Source organism: Plectropomus leopardus, chromosome 6, assembly GCF_008729295.1.
Source record: "Plectropomus leopardus isolate mb chromosome 6, YSFRI_Pleo_2.0, whole genome shotgun sequence".
Classification (NCBI taxonomy): domain Eukaryota; kingdom Metazoa; phylum Chordata; class Actinopteri; order Perciformes; family Serranidae; genus Plectropomus; species Plectropomus leopardus.
The window spans coordinates 14323264-14345745 of NC_056468.1; the positions used below are offsets into that span (position 1 = coordinate 14323264).

At 34.4% G+C, this 22482-nt stretch overlaps 1 protein-coding gene across 1 annotated transcript; it reads right to left on the bottom strand.

Moving 5' to 3' along the window:
• Positions 1-197: 197 nt before the first annotated feature.
• On the bottom strand, positions 198-22275 carry fam219ab (family with sequence similarity 219 member Ab). Its single transcript, XM_042488458.1, has 6 exons — positions 22018-22275; positions 20628-20727; positions 17991-18096; positions 17244-17324; positions 17097-17151; positions 198-1845 (listed from the first exon to the last, which is right to left on the bottom strand). Exons 1-6 carry the CDS (start codon positions 22093-22095, stop codon positions 1687-1689), a joined length of 579 nt encoding a protein of 192 aa, XP_042344392.1. The 5' UTR covers positions 22096-22275; the 3' UTR covers positions 198-1686.
• Positions 22276-22482: the final 207 nt, after the last annotated feature.

Here is a 22482-nt window from a genome sequence, read left to right on the forward strand (position 1 = left end):
TTTACATTACAAGAAAATCATTTTAGAAAAAAAAGAATATCAAAGAAAAACAATTATCACTCTTGTCTATGTAAAAAAAAAAAAACATAACTCAAAGACAGAAAATGCTCTTCAAATAAACTAGATGGTCTAGATGGCAATAAATACACACGTCTTTTAAATTTCTCTGTACTTAAGGCATACTCTAATTGCAAATAATCAACTGATTTTTAAGGGAGGGAGTTGTGAATAAAGGATATTAGTGCTCCAAGTCAATGATGCTTGATATTGCAATTACAAAACAATTGACAACCTATTACCTTAAATAGACAAATAGATGCCATCTCACTCTTTATGTAGACTTTGTATGTCTTTATGCATGCATATGCATATGCATTTATGTGCGTGTGTGTGTGTGTGTGTGTGTGTGTGTGTGTGTGTGTGTGTGTGAGAGAGAAAGATGAGAAAGTGAATCTTTCTGCTGTCTGAACCTATGTACTCGCCTGATGGTCTGTGGTCATGGAACAGAAATGAGAAGGAGGGAGTGACTAGTGATTGAGAAATTAGTGTAGTGGGGTAACTCAACAATGTATGCTGAAAAATCAAAAGGCCCCTGCAATCCCTTTGGCCTTGATTATATGTCAATCATGTGAGCATCATGTGAGCATCGTGTGCGAGCGTTGTTACAACGATATGTAATATCCCTTCCCTTTTGACACAGTTCATTTCAGATAAGACACTGTCACTGCTATGCAGGAAAGAGTACACAGATATGGCCCCCAAAATATTTAAAAAAAAAACTGTGCAAATTTAAAAACAAACACAAGTCAAGCTCGTGCCACAGCATTGGCATGTGATTGCACAATAAAAATAGGGCAGAAATCAAATGTGCAACAAGTTACTTCCTTATTATTTTCCATTCAGTTTTTCTAGTTGGGTGCTCTTCATGCATTTTGTTCCTTAGCCATTCATGTTCATACATTCATCCCTAAATTCGGTACTGAAACATCTCAAGCTAGTCGAGCAAAAAAAGTGTTGAGGGTGGCATGAATGAGTGCAAAGACCTGGTCTGTGCTACATAACAACCCTGTACAGTACAATGATTACAGTGCCACATGTCCTTTATTTGGAGACACAAAGACTGCACCCCACACTTTTATAATATCTCCATGTCAACACATACAATCATACTTATCCATCAGACTTAAAAAAGTAAGCATTTAAATTAAAAAAAAAAAAAAAAATCCTATAAAAATGCAAAAATGCAACCCAGAATTCAGTAAGGTAAGCAGAACAGTTGAGTCAGCGGTTATGATGTTTCTTATTCTTCAGGATAATGGAGTTCATTATAGCTTTAATTTATAGCATCAATTGACCATCTGTCTTCTGTCCACTAATATGTTACATCATGTACACCAGGAGAAGGGCTTTCAAACACAAGTGCACGTCCTACCATAGGAGGAAAACACCGCTTTATCTCATATTTTAAATACTTTTTCAAATGTGTTCCTTCTCCTGGATTTTAAACCAAACACTCTGTATGTTAATTTGATTATTTCTCATTGTCATTATCATCATAGCACTGTCATTACAATACTCTACCAATGTTTCACTGTCACCACTGCGGCGAAGTAAACTCACAGCAGATGAAGATCGGGGGTTATATTGTGTGGATAGGGGAAGGGGCATGAGGTCAGAAGGGTGGGGTTACTGTATTTGACAGGTGGTGGAGGAGGTTGCCTGGCAGCACATGCAGGTGGGGTTGACTGATTTTGGCGGGATCAGATCCAGGTCCTCATCGTCCGGGATCTCATCTAGGCGGTAACCGTCTTTAAGCAGCTGGATGTTCAGATCTTGATTGATTTGCTGGAGAGAGAAGGACAGACAGATGAGGGTGATGGGTTTGAGCAGCGTTTTCCAACCCCAGGGTGGCAGTAGTCCCAGGTTACAGTTTACAGATCCAAACACATCAGGTCCAGACCACGCCGCAATCACCCATTTAACATTGACCATTTGCAATTGACTTCTTTTGGGACGCAACCCTTCAGGAGGGTCTGAGGGGAATGTCTCAGTGTGTCAGAAACTTAAATAAGAAAACTGAGCATTTCCGAGAATTTTGAAACAAAAATCTTAACTCAGGGGATCTTAAAGTTTTTATAAATAAGCACCATTTTAGGGAGTGAGCATGACTGAAGACTATTTTGGACATGACAGCCGATGACTGTACTAAGATTTTTTTATGACTTTTTAGGACATGCAATATTATGACTTGTTTTATTGTACTACAATTATGACTTATACTATAGTATGACCTTTTGGTGCGTGGATGGCATACTGTACAATGACTTTTTGTCATAAGATAATATGTTGTCCAAAATCACACCAAAAAGCCATACTATAGTATGTCGTCCAAAATTGCACAAAGTCAAGAAGTATGACTTTTTTGTGTGAATTTGGACAGCATACAGTTGTATAGTATAACTTTTTGCTGTGATTTTGGATGGCTTACTATAGTATGACGTTTTGGAGCTGTTGGGAGACCAGCTAAGGATGAAGACTAGATCCCAACCCAAGCTTTTCATTCCCCCTGAGGGAAATGAACCGTTTCATGAACGTGCAAACAGCCGCATCCTGGCTAATGAGCATGTTTGACATGATCATGAATCAGCAGCAGCAGCCGTCTTGAGTAATCACTGACAGGAAAACACATGCGGAGGGGTGGAACCTCCCCTGCAGCAGGAGTAGGAAGCTTCTACCCAAACATGACACCCCAAGCTGCAGGCGGAAGCTTCGACTTGAAAACGCCACCCCAAGGCCAGCCAATGAGGAGAGACGGAGAGTGGAGAGAGTGATGACGTAACGGACCTCCAGATTTTTTTGCATGCTAAATTATGAGGCTTTTGGCCTTTATTGGCCTTTATTCTCACTTTGTATACTATGACTAGTCTCTACAAGTTATTATATGTCATTTTCAGCCATTTTTAGGAGCAGTCAAAATTTGAGTTTTTTCGACATACAATACTATTGCCTTTTTGGCCATTTTTTTTGCCATGCTTAATCATGAGGTTTTTTGGCCTTTATTTCCAATTTGTATACTAAGACGTGACTCTACAAGCTATAAATTGTCGCTTTCAGTGGTTTTTATGAAATGTCAAAATTTGACTTTTTTCGACATACTATACTATAGCCTTTTTGGCAATTTTTTTCTTGTTCGTAATTATGAGATTTTGGTCCATTTTTAACTTTTATTCCCACTTTTTACCCTATGACACATCTACAAGCTATTAGATGTTGTTTTCAGCAGTTTTTAGAAGCAGTCAAAATTTGAATTTTTTTCAAAATACTAAACTGTTGCGAATTTGGCCATTCTTTTTGGCATGTTAAATTCCGAGAGGTTTTTTTTTGCCTTTTTTGGCATTTGTTTCCACTTTGTATACTATGACATGTATTTCAAAGCTATAATAAGTCATTTTCAGCCATTTTTGGGACAAATTTGACATTTTTGCCATACTATAATATGCGATTTTCGCCCATTTTTTCAACATGCTAAATTATGTTGTTTTTGCCCTTTTTTGGCATTTGTTTCCACTTTGTGTACTATAACGAGTCTCAACAAACTATAATATGTTGTTTTTAGCGATTTTTGGGACATGTCAAAATTTGACATTTTTGCCCATTTGCAATTTTTGCCCATTTTTTCAACATGCTAAATTATGATGTTTTTGACCTTTTTTGGCATTTGTTTTCACTTTCTATAGTATAACGAGTCTCGACAAGCTATAATATGTTGTTTTTAGCCATTTTTGGGACATGTCAAAATTTGACATTTTTGCCATACTATAGTATGCGATTTTTGCCCATTTTTTCAACATGCTAAATTATGATGTTTTTGCCCTTTTTTGGCATTTGTTTTCACTTTCTATAGTATAACGAGTCTCGACAAGCTATAATATGTTGTTTTTAGCCATTTTTGGGACATGTCAAAATTTGACATTTTTGCCATACTATAGTATGCGATTTTTGCCCATTTTTTCAACATGCTAAATTATGATGTTTTTGCCCTTTTTTGGCATTTGTTTTCACTTTCTATAGTATAACGAGTCTCGACAAGCTATAATATGTTGTTTTTAGCCATTTTTGGGACATGTCAAAATTTGACATTTTTGCCATACTATAGTATGCGATTTTTGCCCATTTTTTCAACATGCTAAATTATGATGTTTTTGACCTTTTTTGGCATTTGTTTTCACTTTCTATAGTATAACGAGTCTCGACAAGCTATAATATGTTGTTTTTAGCCATTTTTGGGACATGTCAAAATTTGACATTTTTGCCATACTATAGTATGCGATTTTTGCCCATTTTTTCAACATGCTAAATTATGATGTTTTTGACCTTTTTTGGCATTTGTTTTCACTTTCTATAGTATAACGAGTCTCGACAAGCTATAATATGTTGTTTTTAGCCATTTTTGGGACATGTCAAAATTTGACATTTTTGCCATACTATAGTATGCGATTTTTGCCCATTTTTTCAACATGCTAAATTATGATGTTTTTGACCTTTTTTGGCATTTGTTTTCACTTTCTATAGTATAACGAGTCTCGACAAGCTATAATATGTTGTTTTTAGCCATTTTTGGGACATGTCAAAATTTGACATTTTTGCCATACTATAGTATGCGATTTTTGCCCATTTTTTCAACATGCTAAATTATGATGTTTTTGACCTTTTTTGGCATTTGTTTTCACTTTCTATAGTATAACGAGTCTCGACAAGCTATAATATGTTGTTTTTAGCCATTTTTGGGACATGTCAAAATTTGACATTTTTGCCATACTATAGTATGCGATTTTTGCCCATTTTTTCAACATGCTAAATTATGATGTTTTTGACCTTTTTTGGCATTTGTTTTCACTTTCTATAGTATAACGAGTCTCGACAAGCTATAATATGTTGTTTTTAGCCATTTTTGGGACATGTCAAAATTTGACATTTTTGCCATACTATAGTATGCGATTTTTGCCCATTTTTTCAACATGCTAAATTATGATGTTTTTGACCTTTTTTGGCATTTGTTTTCACTTTCTATAGTATAACGAGTCTCGACAAGCTATAATATGTTGTTTTTAGCCATTTTTGGGACATGTCAAAATTTGACATTTTTGCCATACTATAGTATGCGATTTTTGCCCATTTTTTCAACATGCTAAATTATGATGTTTTTGACCTTTTTTGGCATTTGTTTTCACTTTCTATAGTATAACGAGTCTCGACAAGCTATAATATGTTGTTTTTAGCCATTTTTGGGACATGTCAAAATTTGACATTTTTGCCATACTATAGTATGCGATTTTTGCCCATTTTTTCAACATGCTAAATTATGATGTTTTTGACCTTTTTTGGCATTTGTTTTCACTTTCTATAGTATAACGAGTCTCGACAAGCTATAATATGTTGTTTTTAGCCATTTTTGGGACATGTCAAAATTTGACATTTTTGCCATACTATAGTATGCGATTTTTGCCCATTTTTTCAACATGCTAAATTATGATGTTTTTGACCTTTTTTGGCATTTGTTTTCACTTTCTATAGTATAACGAGTCTCGACAAGCTATAATATGTTGTTTTTAGCCATTTTTGGGACATGTCAAAATTTGACATTTTTGCCATACTATAGTATGCGATTTTTGCCCATTTTTTCAACATGCTAAATTATGATGTTTTTGACCTTTTTTGGCATTTGTTTTCACTTTCTATAGTATAACGAGTCTCGACAAGCTATAATATGTTGTTTTTAGCCATTTTTGGGACATGTCAAAATTTGACATTTTTGCCATACTATAGTATGCGATTTTTGCCCATTTTTTCAACATGCTAAATTATGATGTTTTTGACCTTTTTTGGCATTTGTTTTCACTTTCTATAGTATAACGAGTCTCGACAAGCTATAATATGTTGTTTTTAGCCATTTTTGGGACATGTCAAAATTTGACATTTTTGCCATACTATAGTATGCGATTTTTGCCCATTTTTTCAACATGCTAAATTATGATGTTTTTGACCTTTTTTGGCATTTGTTTTCACTTTCTATAGTATAACGAGTCTCGACAAGCTATAATATGTTGTTTTTAGCCATTTTTGGGACATGTCAAAATTTGACATTTTTGCCATACTATAGTATGCGATTTTTGCCCATTTTTTCAACATGCTAAATTATGATGTTTTTGACCTTTTTTGGCATTTGTTTTCACTTTCTATAGTATAACGAGTCTCGACAAGCTATAATATGTTGTTTTTAGCCATTTTTGGGACATGTCAAAATTTGACATTTTTGCCATACTATAGTATGCGATTTTTGCCCATTTTTTCAACATGCTAAATTATGATGTTTTTGACCTTTTTTGGCATTTGTTTTCACTTTCTATAGTATAACAAGTCTCGACAAGCTATAATATGTTGTTTTTAGCCATTTTTGGGACATGTCAAAATTTGACATTTTTGCCATACTATAGTATGCGATTTTTGCCCATTTTTTCAACATGCTAAATTATGATGTTTTTGACCTTTTTTGGCATTTGTTTTCACTTTCTATAGTATAACAAGTCTCGACAAGCTATAATATGTTGTTTTTAGCCATTTTTGGGACATGTCAAAATTTGACATTTTTGCCATACTATAGTATGCGATTTTTGCCCATTTTTTCAACATGCTAAATTATGATGTTTTTGACCTTTTTTGGCATTTGTTTTCACTTTCTATAGTATAACGAGTCTCGACAAGCTATAATATGTTGTTTTTAGCCATTTTTGGGACATGTCAAAATTTGACATTTTTGCCATACTATAGTATGCGATTTTTGCCCATTTTTTCAACATGCTAAATTATGATGTTTTTGACCTTTTTTGGCATTTGTTTTCACTTTCTATAGTATAACGAGTCTCGACAAGCTATAATATGTTGTTTTTAGCCATTTTTGGGACATGTCAAAATTTGACATTTTTGCCATACTATAGTATGCGATTTTTGCCCATTTTTTCAACATGCTAAATTATGATGTTTTTGACCTTTTTTGGCATTTGTTTCCACTTTCTATAGTATAACGAGTCTCGACAAGCTATAATATGTTGTTTTTAGCCATTTTTGGGACATGTCAAAATTTGACATTTTTGCCATACTATAGTATGCGATTTTTGCCCATTTTTTCAACATGCTAAATTATGATGTTTTTGACCTTTTTTGGCATTTGTTTTCACTTTCTATAGTATAACGAGTCTCGACAAGCTATAATATGTTGTTTTTAGCCATTTTTGGGACATGTCAAAATTTGACATTTTTGCCATACTATAGTATGCGATTTTTGCCCATTTTTTCAACATGCTAAATTATGATGTTTTTGACCTTTTTTGGCATTTGTTTTCACTTTCTATAGTATAACGAGTCTCGACAAGCTATAATATGTTGTTTTTAGCCATTTTTGGGACATGTCAAAATTTGACATTTTTGCCATACTATAGTATGCGATTTTTGCCCATTTTTTCAACATGCTAAATTATGATGTTTTTGACCTTTTTTGGCATTTGTTTTCACTTTCTATAGTATAACGAGTCTCGACAAGCTATAATATGTTGTTTTTAGCCATTTTTGGGACATGTCAAAATTTGACATTTTTGCCATACTATAGTATGCGATTTTTGCCCATTTTTTCAACATGCTAAATTATGATGTTTTTGACCTTTTTTGGCATTTGTTTTCACTTTCTATAGTATAACGAGTCTCGACAAGCTATAATATGTTGTTTTTAGCCATTTTTGGGACATGTCAAAATTTGACATTTTTGCCATACTATAGTATGCGATTTTTGCCCATTTTTTCAACATGCTAAATTATGATGTTTTTGACCTTTTTTGGCATTTGTTTTCACTTTCTATAGTATAACGAGTCTCGACAAGCTATAATATGTTGTTTTTAGCCATTTTTGGGACATGTCAAAATTTGACATTTTTGCCATACTATAGTATGCGATTTTTGCCCATTTTTTCAACATGCTAAATTATGATGTTTTTGACCTTTTTTGGCATTTGTTTTCACTTTCTATAGTATAACGAGTCTCGACAAGCTATAATATGTTGTTTTTAGCCATTTTTGGGACATGTCAAAATTTGACATTTTTGCCATACTATAGTATGCGATTTTTGCCCATTTTTTCAACATGCTAAATTATGATGTTTTTGACCTTTTTTGGCATTTGTTTTCACTTTCTATAGTATAACAAGTCTCGACAAGCTATAATATGTTGTTTTTAGCCATTTTTGGGACATGTCAAAATTTGACATTTTTGCCATACTATAGTATGCGATTTTTGCCCATTTTTTCAACATGCTAAATTATGATGTTTTTGCCCTTTTTTGGCATTTGTTTTCACTTTCTATAGTATAACGAGTCTCGACAAGCTATAATATGTTGTTTTTAGCCATTTTTGGGACATGTCAAAATTTGACATTTTTGCCATACTATAGTATGCGATTTTTGCCCATTTTTTCAACATGCTAAATTATGATGTTTTTGACCTTTTTTGGCATTTGTTTTCACTTTCTATAGTATAACGAGTCTCGACAAGCTATAATATGTTGTTTTTAGCCATTTTTGGGACATGTCAAAATTTGACATTTTTGCCATACTATAGTATGCGATTTTTGCCCATTTTTTCAACATGCTAAATTATGATGTTTTTGACCTTTTTTGGCATTTGTTTTCACTTTCTATAGTATAACGAGTCTCGACAAGCTATAATATGTTGTTTTTAGCCATTTTTGGGACATGTCAAAATTTGACATTTTTGCCATACTATAGTATGCGATTTTTGCCCATTTTTTCAACATGCTAAATTATGATGTTTTTGACCTTTTTTGGCATTTGTTTTCACTTTCTATAGTATAACGAGTCTCGACAAGCTATAATATGTTGTTTTTAGCCATTTTTGGGACATGTCAAAATTTGACATTTTTGCCATACTATAGTATGCGATTTTTGCCCATTTTTTCAACATGCTAAATTATGATGTTTTTGACCTTTTTTGGCATTTGTTTTCACTTTCTATAGTATAACGAGTCTCGACAAGCTATAATATGTTGTTTTTAGCCATTTTTGGGACATGTCAAAATTTGACATTTTTGCCATACTATAGTATGCGATTTTTGCCCATTTTTTCAACATGCTAAATTATGATGTTTTTGACCTTTTTTGGCATTTGTTTTCACTTTCTATAGTATAACGAGTCTCGACAAGCTATAATATGTTGTTTTTAGCCATTTTTGGGACATGTCAAAATTTGACATTTTTGCCATACTATAGTATGCGATTTTTGCCCATTTTTTCAACATGCTAAATTATGATGTTTTTGACCTTTTTTGGCATTTGTTTTCACTTTCTATAGTATAACGAGTCTCGACAAGCTATAATATGTTGTTTTTAGCCATTTTTGGGACATGTCAAAATTTGACATTTTTGCCATACTATAGTATGCGATTTTTGCCCATTTTTTCAACATGCTAAATTATGATGTTTTTGACCTTTTTTGGCATTTGTTTTCACTTTCTATAGTATAACGAGTCTCGACAAGCTATAATATGTTGTTTTTAGCCATTTTTGGGACATGTCAAAATTTGACATTTTTGCCATACTATAGTATGCGATTTTTGCCCATTTTTTCAACATGCTAAATTATGATGTTTTTGACCTTTTTTGGCATTTGTTTTCACTTTCTATAGTATAACGAGTCTCGACAAGCTATAATATGTTGTTTTTAGCCATTTTTGGGACATGTCAAAATTTGACATTTTTGCCATACTATAGTATGCGATTTTTGCCCATTTTTTCAACATGCTAAATTATGATGTTTTTGACCTTTTTTGGCATTTGTTTTCACTTTCTATAGTATAACGAGTCTCGACAAGCTATAATATGTTGTTTTTAGCCATTTTTGGGACATGTCAAAATTTGACATTTTTGCCATACTATAGTATGCGATTTTTGCCCATTTTTTCAACATGCTAAATTATGATGTTTTTGACCTTTTTTGGCATTTGTTTTCACTTTCTATAGTATAACGAGTCTCGACAAGCTATAATATGTTGTTTTTAGCCATTTTTGGGACATGTCAAAATTTGACATTTTTGCCATACTATAGTATGCGATTTTTGCCCATTTTTTCAACATGCTAAATTATGATGTTTTTGCCCTTTTTTGGCATTTGTTTTCACTTTCTATAGTATAACGAGTCTCGACAAGCTATAATATGTTGTTTTTAGCCATTTTTGGGACATGTCAAAATTTGACATTTTTGCCATACTATAGTATGCGATTTTTGCCCATTTTTTCAACATGCTAAATTATGATGTTTTTGACCTTTTTTGGCATTTGTTTTCACTTTCTATAGTATAACGAGTCTCGACAAGCTATAATATGTTGTTTTTAGCCATTTTTGGGACATGTCAAAATTTGACATTTTTGCCATACTATAGTATGCGATTTTTGCCCATTTTTTCAACATGCTAAATTATGATGTTTTTGACCTTTTTTGGCATTTGTTTTCACTTTCTATAGTATAACGAGTCTCGACAAGCTATAATATGTTGTTTTTAGCCATTTTTGGGACATGTCAAAATTTGACATTTTTGCCATACTATAGTATGCGATTTTTGCCCATTTTTTCAACATGCTAAATTATGATGTTTTTGACCTTTTTTGGCATTTGTTTTCACTTTCTATAGTATAACGAGTCTCGACAAGCTATAATATGTTGTTTTTAGCCATTTTTGGGACATGTCAAAATTTGACATTTTTGCCATACTATAGTATGCGATTTTTGCCCATTTTTTCAACATGCTAAATTATGATGTTTTTGACCTTTTTTGGCATTTGTTTTCACTTTCTATAGTATAACGAGTCTCGACAAGCTATAATATGTTGTTTTTAGCCATTTTTGGGACATGTCAAAATTTGACATTTTTGCCATACTATAGTATGCGATTTTTGCCCATTTTTTCAACATGCTAAATTATGATGTTTTTGACCTTTTTTGGCATTTGTTTTCACTTTCTATAGTATAACGAGTCTCGACAAGCTATAATATGTTGTTTTTAGCCATTTTTGGGACATGTCAAAATTTGACATTTTTGCCATACTATAGTATGCGATTTTTGCCCATTTTTTCAACATGCTAAATTATGATGTTTTTGACCTTTTTTGGCATTTGTTTTCACTTTCTATAGTATAACGAGTCTCGACAAGCTATAATATGTTGTTTTTAGCCATTTTTGGGACATGTCAAAATTTGACATTTTTGCCATACTATAGTATGCGATTTTTGCCCATTTTTTCAACATGCTAAATTATGATGTTTTTGACCTTTTTTGGCATTTGTTTTCACTTTCTATAGTATAACGAGTCTCGACAAGCTATAATATGTTGTTTTTAGCCATTTTTGGGACATGTCAAAATTTGACATTTTTGCCATACTATAGTATGCGATTTTTGCCCATTTTTTCAACATGCTAAATTATGATGTTTTTGCCCTTTTTTGGCATTTGTTTCCACTTTCTATAGTATAACGAGTCTCGACAAGCTATAATATGTTGTTTTTAGCCATTTTTGGGACATGTCAAAATTTGACATTTTTGCCATACTATAGTATGCGATTTTTGCCCATTTTTTCAACATGCTAAATTATGATGTTTTTGACCTTTTTTGGCATTTGTTTTCACTTTCTATAGTATAACGAGTCTCGACAAGCTATAATATGTTGTTTTTAGCCATTTTTGGGACATGTCAAAATTTGACATTTTTGCCATACTATAGTATGCGATTTTTGCCCATTTTTTCAACATGCTAAATTATGATGTTTTTGACCTTTTTTGGCATTTGTTTTCACTTTCTATAGTATAACGAGTCTCGACAAGCTATAATATGTTGTTTTTAGCCATTTTTGGGACATGTCAAAATTTGACATTTTTGCCATACTATAGTATGCGATTTTTGCCCATTTTTTCAACATGCTAAATTATGATGTTTTTGACCTTTTTTGGCATTTGTTTTCACTTTCTATAGTATAACGAGTCTCGACAAGCTATAATATGTTGTTTTTAGCCATTTTTGGGACATGTCAAAATTTGACATTTTTGCCATACTATAGTATGCGATTTTTGCCCATTTTTTCAACATGCTAAATTATGATGTTTTTGACCTTTTTTGGCATTTGTTTTCACTTTCTATAGTATAACGAGTCTCGACAAGCTATAATATGTTGTTTTTAGCCATTTTTGGGACATGTCAAAATTTGACATTTTTGCCATACTATAGTATGCGATTTTTGCCCATTTTTTCAACATGCTAAATTATGATGTTTTTGACCTTTTTTGGCATTTGTTTTCACTTTCTATAGTATAACGAGTCTCGACAAGCTATAATATGTTGTTTTTAGCCATTTTTGGGACATGTCAAAATTTGACATTTTTGCCATACTATAGTATGCGATTTTTGCCCATTTTTTCAACATGCTAAATTATGATGTTTTTGACCTTTTTTGGCATTTGTTTTCACTTTCTATAGTATAACGAGTCTCGACAAGCTATAATATGTTGTTTTTAGCCATTTTTGGGACATGTCAAAATTTGACATTTTTGCCATACTATAGTATGCGATTTTTGCCCATTTTTTCAACATGCTAAATTATGATGTTTTTGACCTTTTTTGGCATTTGTTTTCACTTTCTATAGTATAACGAGTCTCGACAAGCTATAATATGTTGTTTTTAGCCATTTTTGGGACATGTCAAAATTTGACATTTTTGCCATACTATAGTATGCGATTTTTGCCCATTTTTTCAACATGCTAAATTATGATGTTTTTGACCTTTTTTGGCATTTGTTTTCACTTTCTATAGTATAACGAGTCTCGACAAGCTATAATATGTTGTTTTTAGCCATTTTTGGGACATGTCAAAATTTGACATTTTTGCCATACTATAGTATGCGATTTTTGCCCATTTTTTCAACATGCTAAATTATGATGTTTTTGACCTTTTTTGGCATTTGTTTTCACTTTCTATAGTATAACGAGTCTCGACAAGCTATAATATGTTGTTTTTAGCCATTTTTGGGACATGTCAAAATTTGACATTTTTGCCATACTATAGTATGCGATTTTTGCCCATTTTTTCAACATGCTAAATTATGATGTTTTTGACCTTTTTTGGCATTTGTTTTCACTTTCTATAGTATAACGAGTCTCGACAAGCTATAATATGTTGTTTTTAGCCATTTTTGGGACATGTCAAAATTTGACATTTTTGCCATACTATAGTATGCGATTTTTGCCCATTTTTTCAACATGCTAAATTATGATGTTTTTGACCTTTTTTGGCATTTGTTTTCACTTTCTATAGTATAACGAGTCTCGACAAGCTATAATATGTTGTTTTTAGCCATTTTTGGGACATGTCAAAATTTGACATTTTTGCCATACTATAGTATGCGATTTTTGCCCATTTTTTCAACATGCTAAATTATGATGTTTTTGACCTTTTTTGGCATTTGTTTTCACTTTCTATAGTATAACGAGTCTCGACAAGCTATAATATGTTGTTTTTAGCCATTTTTGGGACATGTCAAAATTTGACATTTTTGCCATACTATAGTATGCGATTTTTGCCCATTTTTTCAACATGCTAAATTATGATGTTTTTGACCTTTTTTGGCATTTGTTTTCACTTTCTATAGTATAACGAGTCTCGACAAGCTATAATATGTTGTTTTTAGCCATTTTTGGGACATGTCAAAATTTGACATTTTTGCCATACTATAGTATGCGATTTTTGCCCATTTTTTCAACATGCTAAATTATGATGTTTTTGCCCTTTTTTGGCATTTGTTTTCACTTTCTATAGTATAACGAGTCTCGACAAGCTATAATATGTTGTTTTTAGCCATTTTTGGGACATGTCAAAATTTGACATTTTTGCCATACTATAGTATGCGATTTTTGCCCATTTTTTCAACATGCTAAATTATGATGTTTTTGACCTTTTTTGGCATTTGTTTTCACTTTCTATAGTATAACGAGTCTCGACAAGCTATAATATGTTGTTTTTAGCCATTTTTGGGACATGTCAAAATTTGACATTTTTGCCATACTATAGTATGCGATTTTTGCCCATTTTTTCAACATGCTAAATTATGATGTTTTTGACCTTTTTTGGCATTTGTTTTCACTTTCTATAGTATAACGAGTCTCGACAAGCTATAATATGTTGTTTTTAGCCATTTTTGGGACATGTCAAAATTTGACATTTTTGCCATACTATAGTATGCGATTTTTGCCCATTTTTTCAACATGCTAAATTATGATGTTTTTGACCTTTTTTGGCATTTGTTTTCACTTTCTATAGTATAACGAGTCTCGACAAGCTATAATATGTTGTTTTTAGCCATTTTTGGGACATGTCAAAATTTGACATTTTTGCCATACTATAGTATGCGATTTTTGCCCATTTTTTCAACATGCTAAATTATGATGTTTTTGACCTTTTTTGGCATTTGTTTTCACTTTCTATAGTATAACGAGTCTCGACAAGCTATAATATGTTGTTTTTAGCCATTTTTGGGACATGTCAAAATTTGACATTTTTGCCATACTATAGTATGCGATTTTTGCCCATTTTTTCAACATGCTAAATTATGATGTTTTTGACCTTTTTTGGCATTTGTTTTCACTTTCTATAGTATAACGAGTCTCGACAAGCTATAATATGTTGTTTTTAGCCATTTTTGGGACATGTCAAAATTTGACATTTTTGCCATACTATAGTATGCGATTTTTGCCCATTTTTTCAACATGCTAAATTATGATGTTTTTGACCTTTTTTGGCATTTGTTTTCACTTTCTATAGTATAACGAGTCTCGACAAGCTATAATATGTTGTTTTTAGCCATTTTTGGGACATGTCAAAATTTGACATTTTTGCCATACTATAGTATGCGATTTTTGCCCATTTTTTCAACATGCTAAATTATGATGTTTTTGACCTTTTTTGGCATTTGTTTTCACTTTCTATAGTATAACGAGTCTCGACAAGCTATAATATGTTGTTTTTAGCCATTTTTGGGACATGTCAAAATTTGACATTTTTGCCATACTATAGTATGCGATTTTTGCCCATTTTTTCAACATGCTAAATTATGATGTTTTTGACCTTTTTTGGCATTTGTTTTCACTTTCTATAGTATAACGAGTCTCGACAAGCTATAATATGTTGTTTTTAGCCATTTTTGGGACATGTCAAAATTTGACATTTTTGCCATACTATAGTATGCGATTTTTGCCCATTTTTTCAACATGCTAAATTATGATGTTTTTGACCTTTTTTGGCATTTGTTTTCACTTTCTATAGTATAACGAGTCTCGACAAGCTATAATATGTTGTTTTTAGCCATTTTTGGGACATGTCAAAATTTGACATTTTTGCCATACTATAGTATGCGATTTTTGCCCATTTTTTCAACATGCTAAATTATGATGTTTTTGACCTTTTTTGGCATTTGTTTTCACTTTCTATAGTATAACGAGTCTCGACAAGCTATAATATGTTGTTTTTAGCCATTTTTGGGACATGTCAAAATTTGACATTTTTGCCATACTATAGTATGCGATTTTTGCCCATTTTTTCAACATGCTAAATTATGATGTTTTTGACCTTTTTTGGCATTTGTTTTCACTTTCTATAGTATAACGAGTCTCGACAAGCTATAATATGTTGTTTTTAGCCATTTTTGGGACATGTCAAAATTTGACATTTTTGCCATACTATAGTATGCGATTTTTGCCCATTTTTTCAACATGCTAAATTATGATGTTTTTGACCTTTTTTGGCATTTGTTTTCACTTTCTATAGTATAACGAGTCTCGACAAGCTATAATATGTTGTTTTTAGCCATTTTTGGGACATGTCAAAATTTGACATTTTTGCCATACTATAGCATGCGATTTTTGCCCAATTTTTAAACATGCTAAATTATGATGTTTTTGGCCTTTATTGGCATTAGTTTCCACTCTGTGTACTTTGGCGTGTCTCGACAAGCTATGATATGTTGTTTTTAGCCATTTTTGGGACATGTCAAAATTTGACATTTTTGCCATACTATAGTATGCGATTTTTACCCATTTTTTCAACATGCTAAATTATGATGTTTTTGACCTTTTTTGGCATTTGGTTTCACTTTCTATAGTATAACGAGGCTGTGCGGCACTTCTTCTGCCACTAGACGGCAATACCTGTGACCAATCACACCCGAAGCACTTTTTGTACTTACTAAGGGTTTTTTCCTTAAGTCTAAATTCTTGCTTGTGTTGTACGTCGCTTTGGATAAAAGCATCTGCTAAATGAAATTGTAGAATTTGTAGAATTTGCTCTCTGTAACTTTTATAACCTGCTAGCTAACATGACTTATACACCGCATGCTTAAAAGAAGAAGGAAAAATACCCTCCACTAGGGAACTATTAATAATCATTAAAACACTGGGTCCCACTATGTTAAAAACATCTTTAGGAGATAGTGGTTAAACCGGGTCACAACATTAGCTGTATATTGGCTCTGACAACGAGGTAGCATTGGTTCTGAACACATATGGGCATGTTCATTTAACATACATCATATCTCTTAGCTAGGTCTTGTCAAAGACAGAAAACGGATGTAGAGGATGGAAACGAGGATTCCTCTGGAGAATAAATCTGATGATGTGGCTGTGATTTGCGCTTAAATTGGCAGCAGCTTTGAAAACAGGATTTACAGGAGCAGACACCCAGAGATGACATTTACATTTGTTCCTCCTCTGTGTCTTCTGCACATTTGTGTGCAGGTGCATCTGCAATGTATTGATGCACTTGTAGTGAGCGCACACGCCTACAGAATTAACACGGATGAACAGGACAGATATAAATGGGTTTGCTTTGAGACTGGCTTATGAAGGCTCCACTCGAGCTTTTGAAGTAGAGGGAGGGAGTGAATGGGAGAATAAATGTGAGGTAAAGAAGCAGACATTTGCTATAACACATATCTCACCTCAGCAGAGGAGTATCCCGATGATGAGTATCTGGACATGTCGAAATCATCATCACTGGAGCAAATTAAAAAAAAAAAATTTAGCTCATCATTTCATTGTTTATGGTGTTTATCTGGCAATAAATGTATTAATGAGTGTGTTATTACCTGTCTGTGTCTAGCGCCACCAAGGGCTTCTCATCCGGGCTCTGGTCTAGAGAGGAATAACCTTTATTGGGCACTACCAACCTGTGGGGAGGGAACAGGGAAGAAATGATCAGAGGAGCAGAAACTGGGGTGTAACAGAATATGACAGGAAAAGGCAGAGGAGGGAGAATTGATTTACAAACAGGAAGAGGTGAGTAAGACAGGCAGAGATGCTGAAAGAAAAGGAAGGCGGGCCTGGAGGCGACATCACAGCTGAATTACAGTAACAGAAGCCTGAAAGAGGTCTCATTTCTGGATTGTACATCTTACAAAGCCTAAATCAATAAAAGTATTTTCTTGTTCGCCCCACTGACACACAAAGATAATGGACCTGAGAGTCAAGCCCATCAAAACACGTTTCTGATTTTACACATATAATCAAAATATAGTAAAATGACCTAAGTTGAATTGGCTTTTGTATGTTGGTCCTAAAAACACATCATTACTTAATTTATGGTATTTCTTTACTCAAATCTAGTACAGTTAGAAAACACCATTCATTAATTTCAAGCTTGTTTAAGTTAATTGGGCTTAATGTGTTTTGCTGTCAGTAGCTAATCAAAACAATGCAATATTACACCAAAATAGGGACCTAAATAGAGTTTATCCCAAAAATAAAATAGATTTTAATGATTGCAATCCCCACAAAGACACCAACCATCATCTCAATTTCTCCACTAAACCGAGACCCCAGCGCTCCCTTCTTACCGTGTTCTGGCCATGACGTTGTTCTTCTTGGGCTGCTGGTTGACTGGACTACCTACAGTGTTGCCATTCTTCAGTGAGCCCTTTCTAGCCAGCTCTCTCTGTTTCTCTGCACAACACACACACACACACACAAACACACACACACATACACACACACACAAAATAAGCTCCAAAAACAAACAATAAAAACACATAAACTGCAAAAAGAAGTGAAAGATTAAAGTCAAACTGATGTTATTCAATTGACCTCCAATTAAATGCTGCAGTTTGCTTATTATTCCTTAAAGGTACAGTTAAAAGTTCAACCCTAGATCCTAAAAACATGCCTTTTTCATTTATTAATCTAAATTACTGTGGTGTGAGTTGCCCAGTGTTGGAAAGACTGGCTGTAGAAATGTTTGCCCTCTCTTCAAAATAATTGAAACTAGAGGGCACTCAGCTTGTGGTGCTAAATGCTAAATGTCTCTTTTCAGAAATCATGACCCGGTTTCTCAAGATAATCCACAGACCTTGTTGTGCGCAGTTTCATGTAGAAAGCATTTCCTTTCTATACACTACAACTGCCAAACATATAACTTCACGGAAGGAAGAGTGTACCTACACATGGACAAAATTCTTGTGCTTGTGATGTGTGAGATTTAAACATTAATGGCGTCCTCCTGGCTGAGCTGTAATGTAGTGCAAGGTGAGCTCTCTGGGAAATTCATTATCAATTAAGTTCAAGAGATTGCAGGCATCCCTGAGGCTGATATCTCCAACACTCTGCAACTCACACAATCTAGATTGATAAATAGCACTAGGAAGAGACTAAAAATGTGTATGTTTGATCATGTGGTGAGCTGTTCATTTGATAAACCAGGGCACTGTTGACAGAGATTATATAATTTATCAACTTTCTATTGAATTTCATTTTTTCATAATAGACTGAAAAAACACTGCAAATTCTGTGTAAGTCTCCTCAGGTTGTCAAATTTACTCGTGTCAAATGAGTCCAGATTTTGACAAGAAGAAATTAGGATGAGCACACACTCATCAGGTGTGATGATCGGGCAGGAGAAATGGACTGAATTTTACTTGATTGCGACATATTGTCTTCCTGAACATGATGACAAACTCTAGGGTTAGCAGCACAGCACAAGATGTGACATCAGTCCAGATCAGTTTATGTTTACTGGAGGGATTTTCTTCAGTGATCAGCTGACTAGAAAATAATGGTCACTGCTTTGAGGGCTGAGGGGGTTGTTTAATTTCTGTAATACAATACGACACAAAGCATGACACAATACATTCAGAAACAAAAGACTCATCATGTGACATCAAACGCTCTATCCCCCCTTTTCTCTCTTTAATGATTCTCGTCACTGATCAGATGACAAATAGCTATTGCTATTAGTCTATTCTGAGCTATCGGTGAGCTAAAGTATAACACATTAATGACACTAGAAAATGTTCTATCTAATTCAAACTGTGCCACCAGTCAATGGCATTACACTTTGAATCCACAAGAGTTTTAAAAGGCCATCACATGCAGATTAGAGCCTTTTGCATCTCAAGGTCACAGAGGAAAAGTGACTAGTTAAACAAGCATGTATGGTTAAAGGATAATGCTCCAACAGTATTGTATTAAAAAGGAAATTTTATCACAGTGTCATGAAAAATTAACAGCAAATAAGATTAAGTAGAGTACTATGAAAAACAACAGCAGACATCACTGTGGTCTCACTCTCAAAATATAGGACAAATGTAGAAGAAAATGACCTTTGACAGCAAGTAATGTACTGCACATGTGGACACGAGTTTACATATAAAAAAAAAAACATTTTTAAGCACTTTTCTCACAGAATAGGTGACAGTATTAATCATTCTTTAAGGCTTAGCTAAGAAAGTTTTACAGTAGGAGTAAATAAAAGAAAGAGGTGCTGCCGCTCACCACTGGACTCTGTCCAAGGTGCTGAAATGAGACTGTAAGGACTTGTGGCTTTTTATAAACAACAGACTCAAGTTCTCAAACATTAAACAAACTAGAGAGGCTAATACTTTTTTTTGCCATCGATATCCATCCATAAGCCAAAGAATATAGTTGAGTAGAGCTTAAAAAATAAGTTAAAGCTTAAAAAAAGCGTTAAAACTAATTGATTGAAGAATTATCAACAACAACTGTGATAACTGATTCATTGTTAATGTTCTTCAAAAGCAGAAACACTAACCTTTTCTTGTTACAGCTTCTTAAATGCGAGATTTTGTTGCTTTTTCTTTGTTTTATATGGTTGTGAAATAGTTTTTTTGGTATGGTATTGTGGTTCAGAAAAAAACACCACCTTGGTCTCTGGGAACTTATCACAGGTATTTTTTAATGTGCGGATATCCTAAAATGATTGAATTCGGCCATATCACCACATTTATGGTTTGCCTTGTTATACTAACGCTCTCTTAAAATTGGCCATCACTGTTCAGATGCCATCACCCTACAAAAACAAAATGCTGCAGTAACAGTCTCTTTCGTGTCTAGAGATGATACCATGTCTGCAAATAACAGCAGGTGACTCTTTCCAGGACTTTAAGAATACACTTGATTACAGGATACGCAGACACCCACAGGGATACTTGGCCTACAAATACTGTACTGCTCTTCCTCACCTATTTTCATCTGCAGGGGTGAGGGCTTGTAGTTGATGGTGACAGGTTCCCCCTCTCTGGTGTCGGAGTCCACCTCTGAGGCTGTGGACGAGGCCGGGTCCTGGAGACAAATGAGAGGACGGCGTGGATAGAAAGATGAGCAGAAATGTGCATCGCTGAGGCGTTTATGAATAATGAATGTATTTTTGTAATGCATAATGCACCCTACTATGCCCAGACAATGTGAATAAAACAGTTCATAAATAGATAAAACATGGAAGGAAGAGTCCCCCCGTATTTAATGAACACCTTGTGTATGAAACATTAAGCAGATAGCTTGTTTAAAAATATGAACACGCACACTTCTTAAGAACAAAATCTTTTCAGGCTAACCACATTTTGTCATAGCATAGGAGTAGATTTTGGGGGAGATGTATCAGAACATGTTTAATATTTTTTAAAATTAGCATTTGTCCCCAACTCTAACTAATAAAGCAGAGATTGAATGAAATATAAAAAAAAAAAGCTACAACACTATCTTATGGTAAATGTGAAATACAGAAGTTTACATGATCCTTGATGTTTCCAAGTTGCTCTGGGACCATTTAGGACTGCTGGATCCCAGTTTGGGAGGCAAAAAAAAATCTAATCTTATATCCACAGGGCAAAGGTAAAGAGCAAAAAGACCTTGTGAATCAGTAGCCACATGACGCACGGGGATGAATGGAGACACGGGGCCGCCTGGAGACAGCGTCAGGTCAGACTGCTCTGGGTCTAGTCTGGCTCTCTAACGGTCCCGGCCGTGGGCTGAGGAGGCCGCCCAGGCTGCAGTAACCCAGGGCCCCGCTACAGGCCACGGAGCGCATCATGTACACATATTTTTTCTTAAATCTGAATAAAAATTTAATCATTTAACGGTACACACAAACACATATTAGCGATTAAAGCCTGCTCACTAATCACGTAAAGACGACACAAGTGGCGTTAAGCCGGAGCAACTTGCTGCATGGATGCTGAGGATGTAGCAGCAGCAGCAGCGTTGGGATGGGATGCTTGTTTTCGCCAGACATGACGGATGCTGCTCACTACGCAGCAGACCGGACGCTTTTTGCATTACACACAGAAACAAAAACGTCTGTCTATGAGCAAATCAATTATCCCCTGACACGCCGCACTGCCGTTTTAACCTTTTTACTGTAGTCGGGAAAACTTGCTGAAAATGCTAAATGGTACATCAGCCAATATTACGCATGGCAGGTGATGGATCTGTCGGGATCCCGGAGCATAACATTATGAATGGAAGGCCTCATACACTAAACATCATAAAATAACTATTATATTAAATCAGCAACAAAAAACAAAACACTGATCGATGGTCTACAACAGAAAACAGCCCACAAATGTGACTTACCAGCGGCTGCATCTCTGCCTGCATCTCCGCCTCCTGTACGGCACTCGGCACTTGAAATCTATCTATTTCTTCCATCATTTTGGCAGCGCGCCTCTTTCCCCCCTTGTCCTTAAAACTATATGTCAGTAACTGATCGAGTTATCACCAAGATTGTGAAGGATCTCAGATTTGTAACAATCTCTGTAGTTCTCCGGTGGCGAGCTTCATCCCAGCAGGCAGTATGTCGGCGGTGGTGTGACCAGTTGGGTGACGGTGACTCCACCACCCACTTCCGGGTACGGTATCACAAGCTAGGGTCCGGGGACACAGAAGGGACGCAGAATGAGTAATGCACGGATGAAGAGTAATTCGGTACATTTACTGAAGTGGTATACTTACATACCATTTTGCTTCACACTATTCTCTACTTCCACTACACTAATAAAGTACCTTTTACTCCTCAACATTCAGCTGTTAGCCTAACTT

What these genes read in the sequence shown, in the direction of transcription:
- fam219ab (XM_042488458.1), bottom strand. Translation starts at nt 22,095, where the DNA reads ATGATGGAAGAAATAGATAGATTTCAAGTGCCGAGTGCCGTACAGGAG. An exon ending in ACCCCTGCAGATGAAAATAG is followed by an intron (nt 18,097 to 20,627) that starts GTGAGGAAGAGC and finishes TGTGTTGTGCAG; the next exon opens with AGAAACAGAGAGAGCTGGCT. An exon ending in GTGGCGCTAGACACAGACAG is followed by an intron (nt 17,152 to 17,243) that starts GTAATAACACAC and finishes AATTTGCTCCAG; the next exon opens with TGATGATGATTTCGACATGT.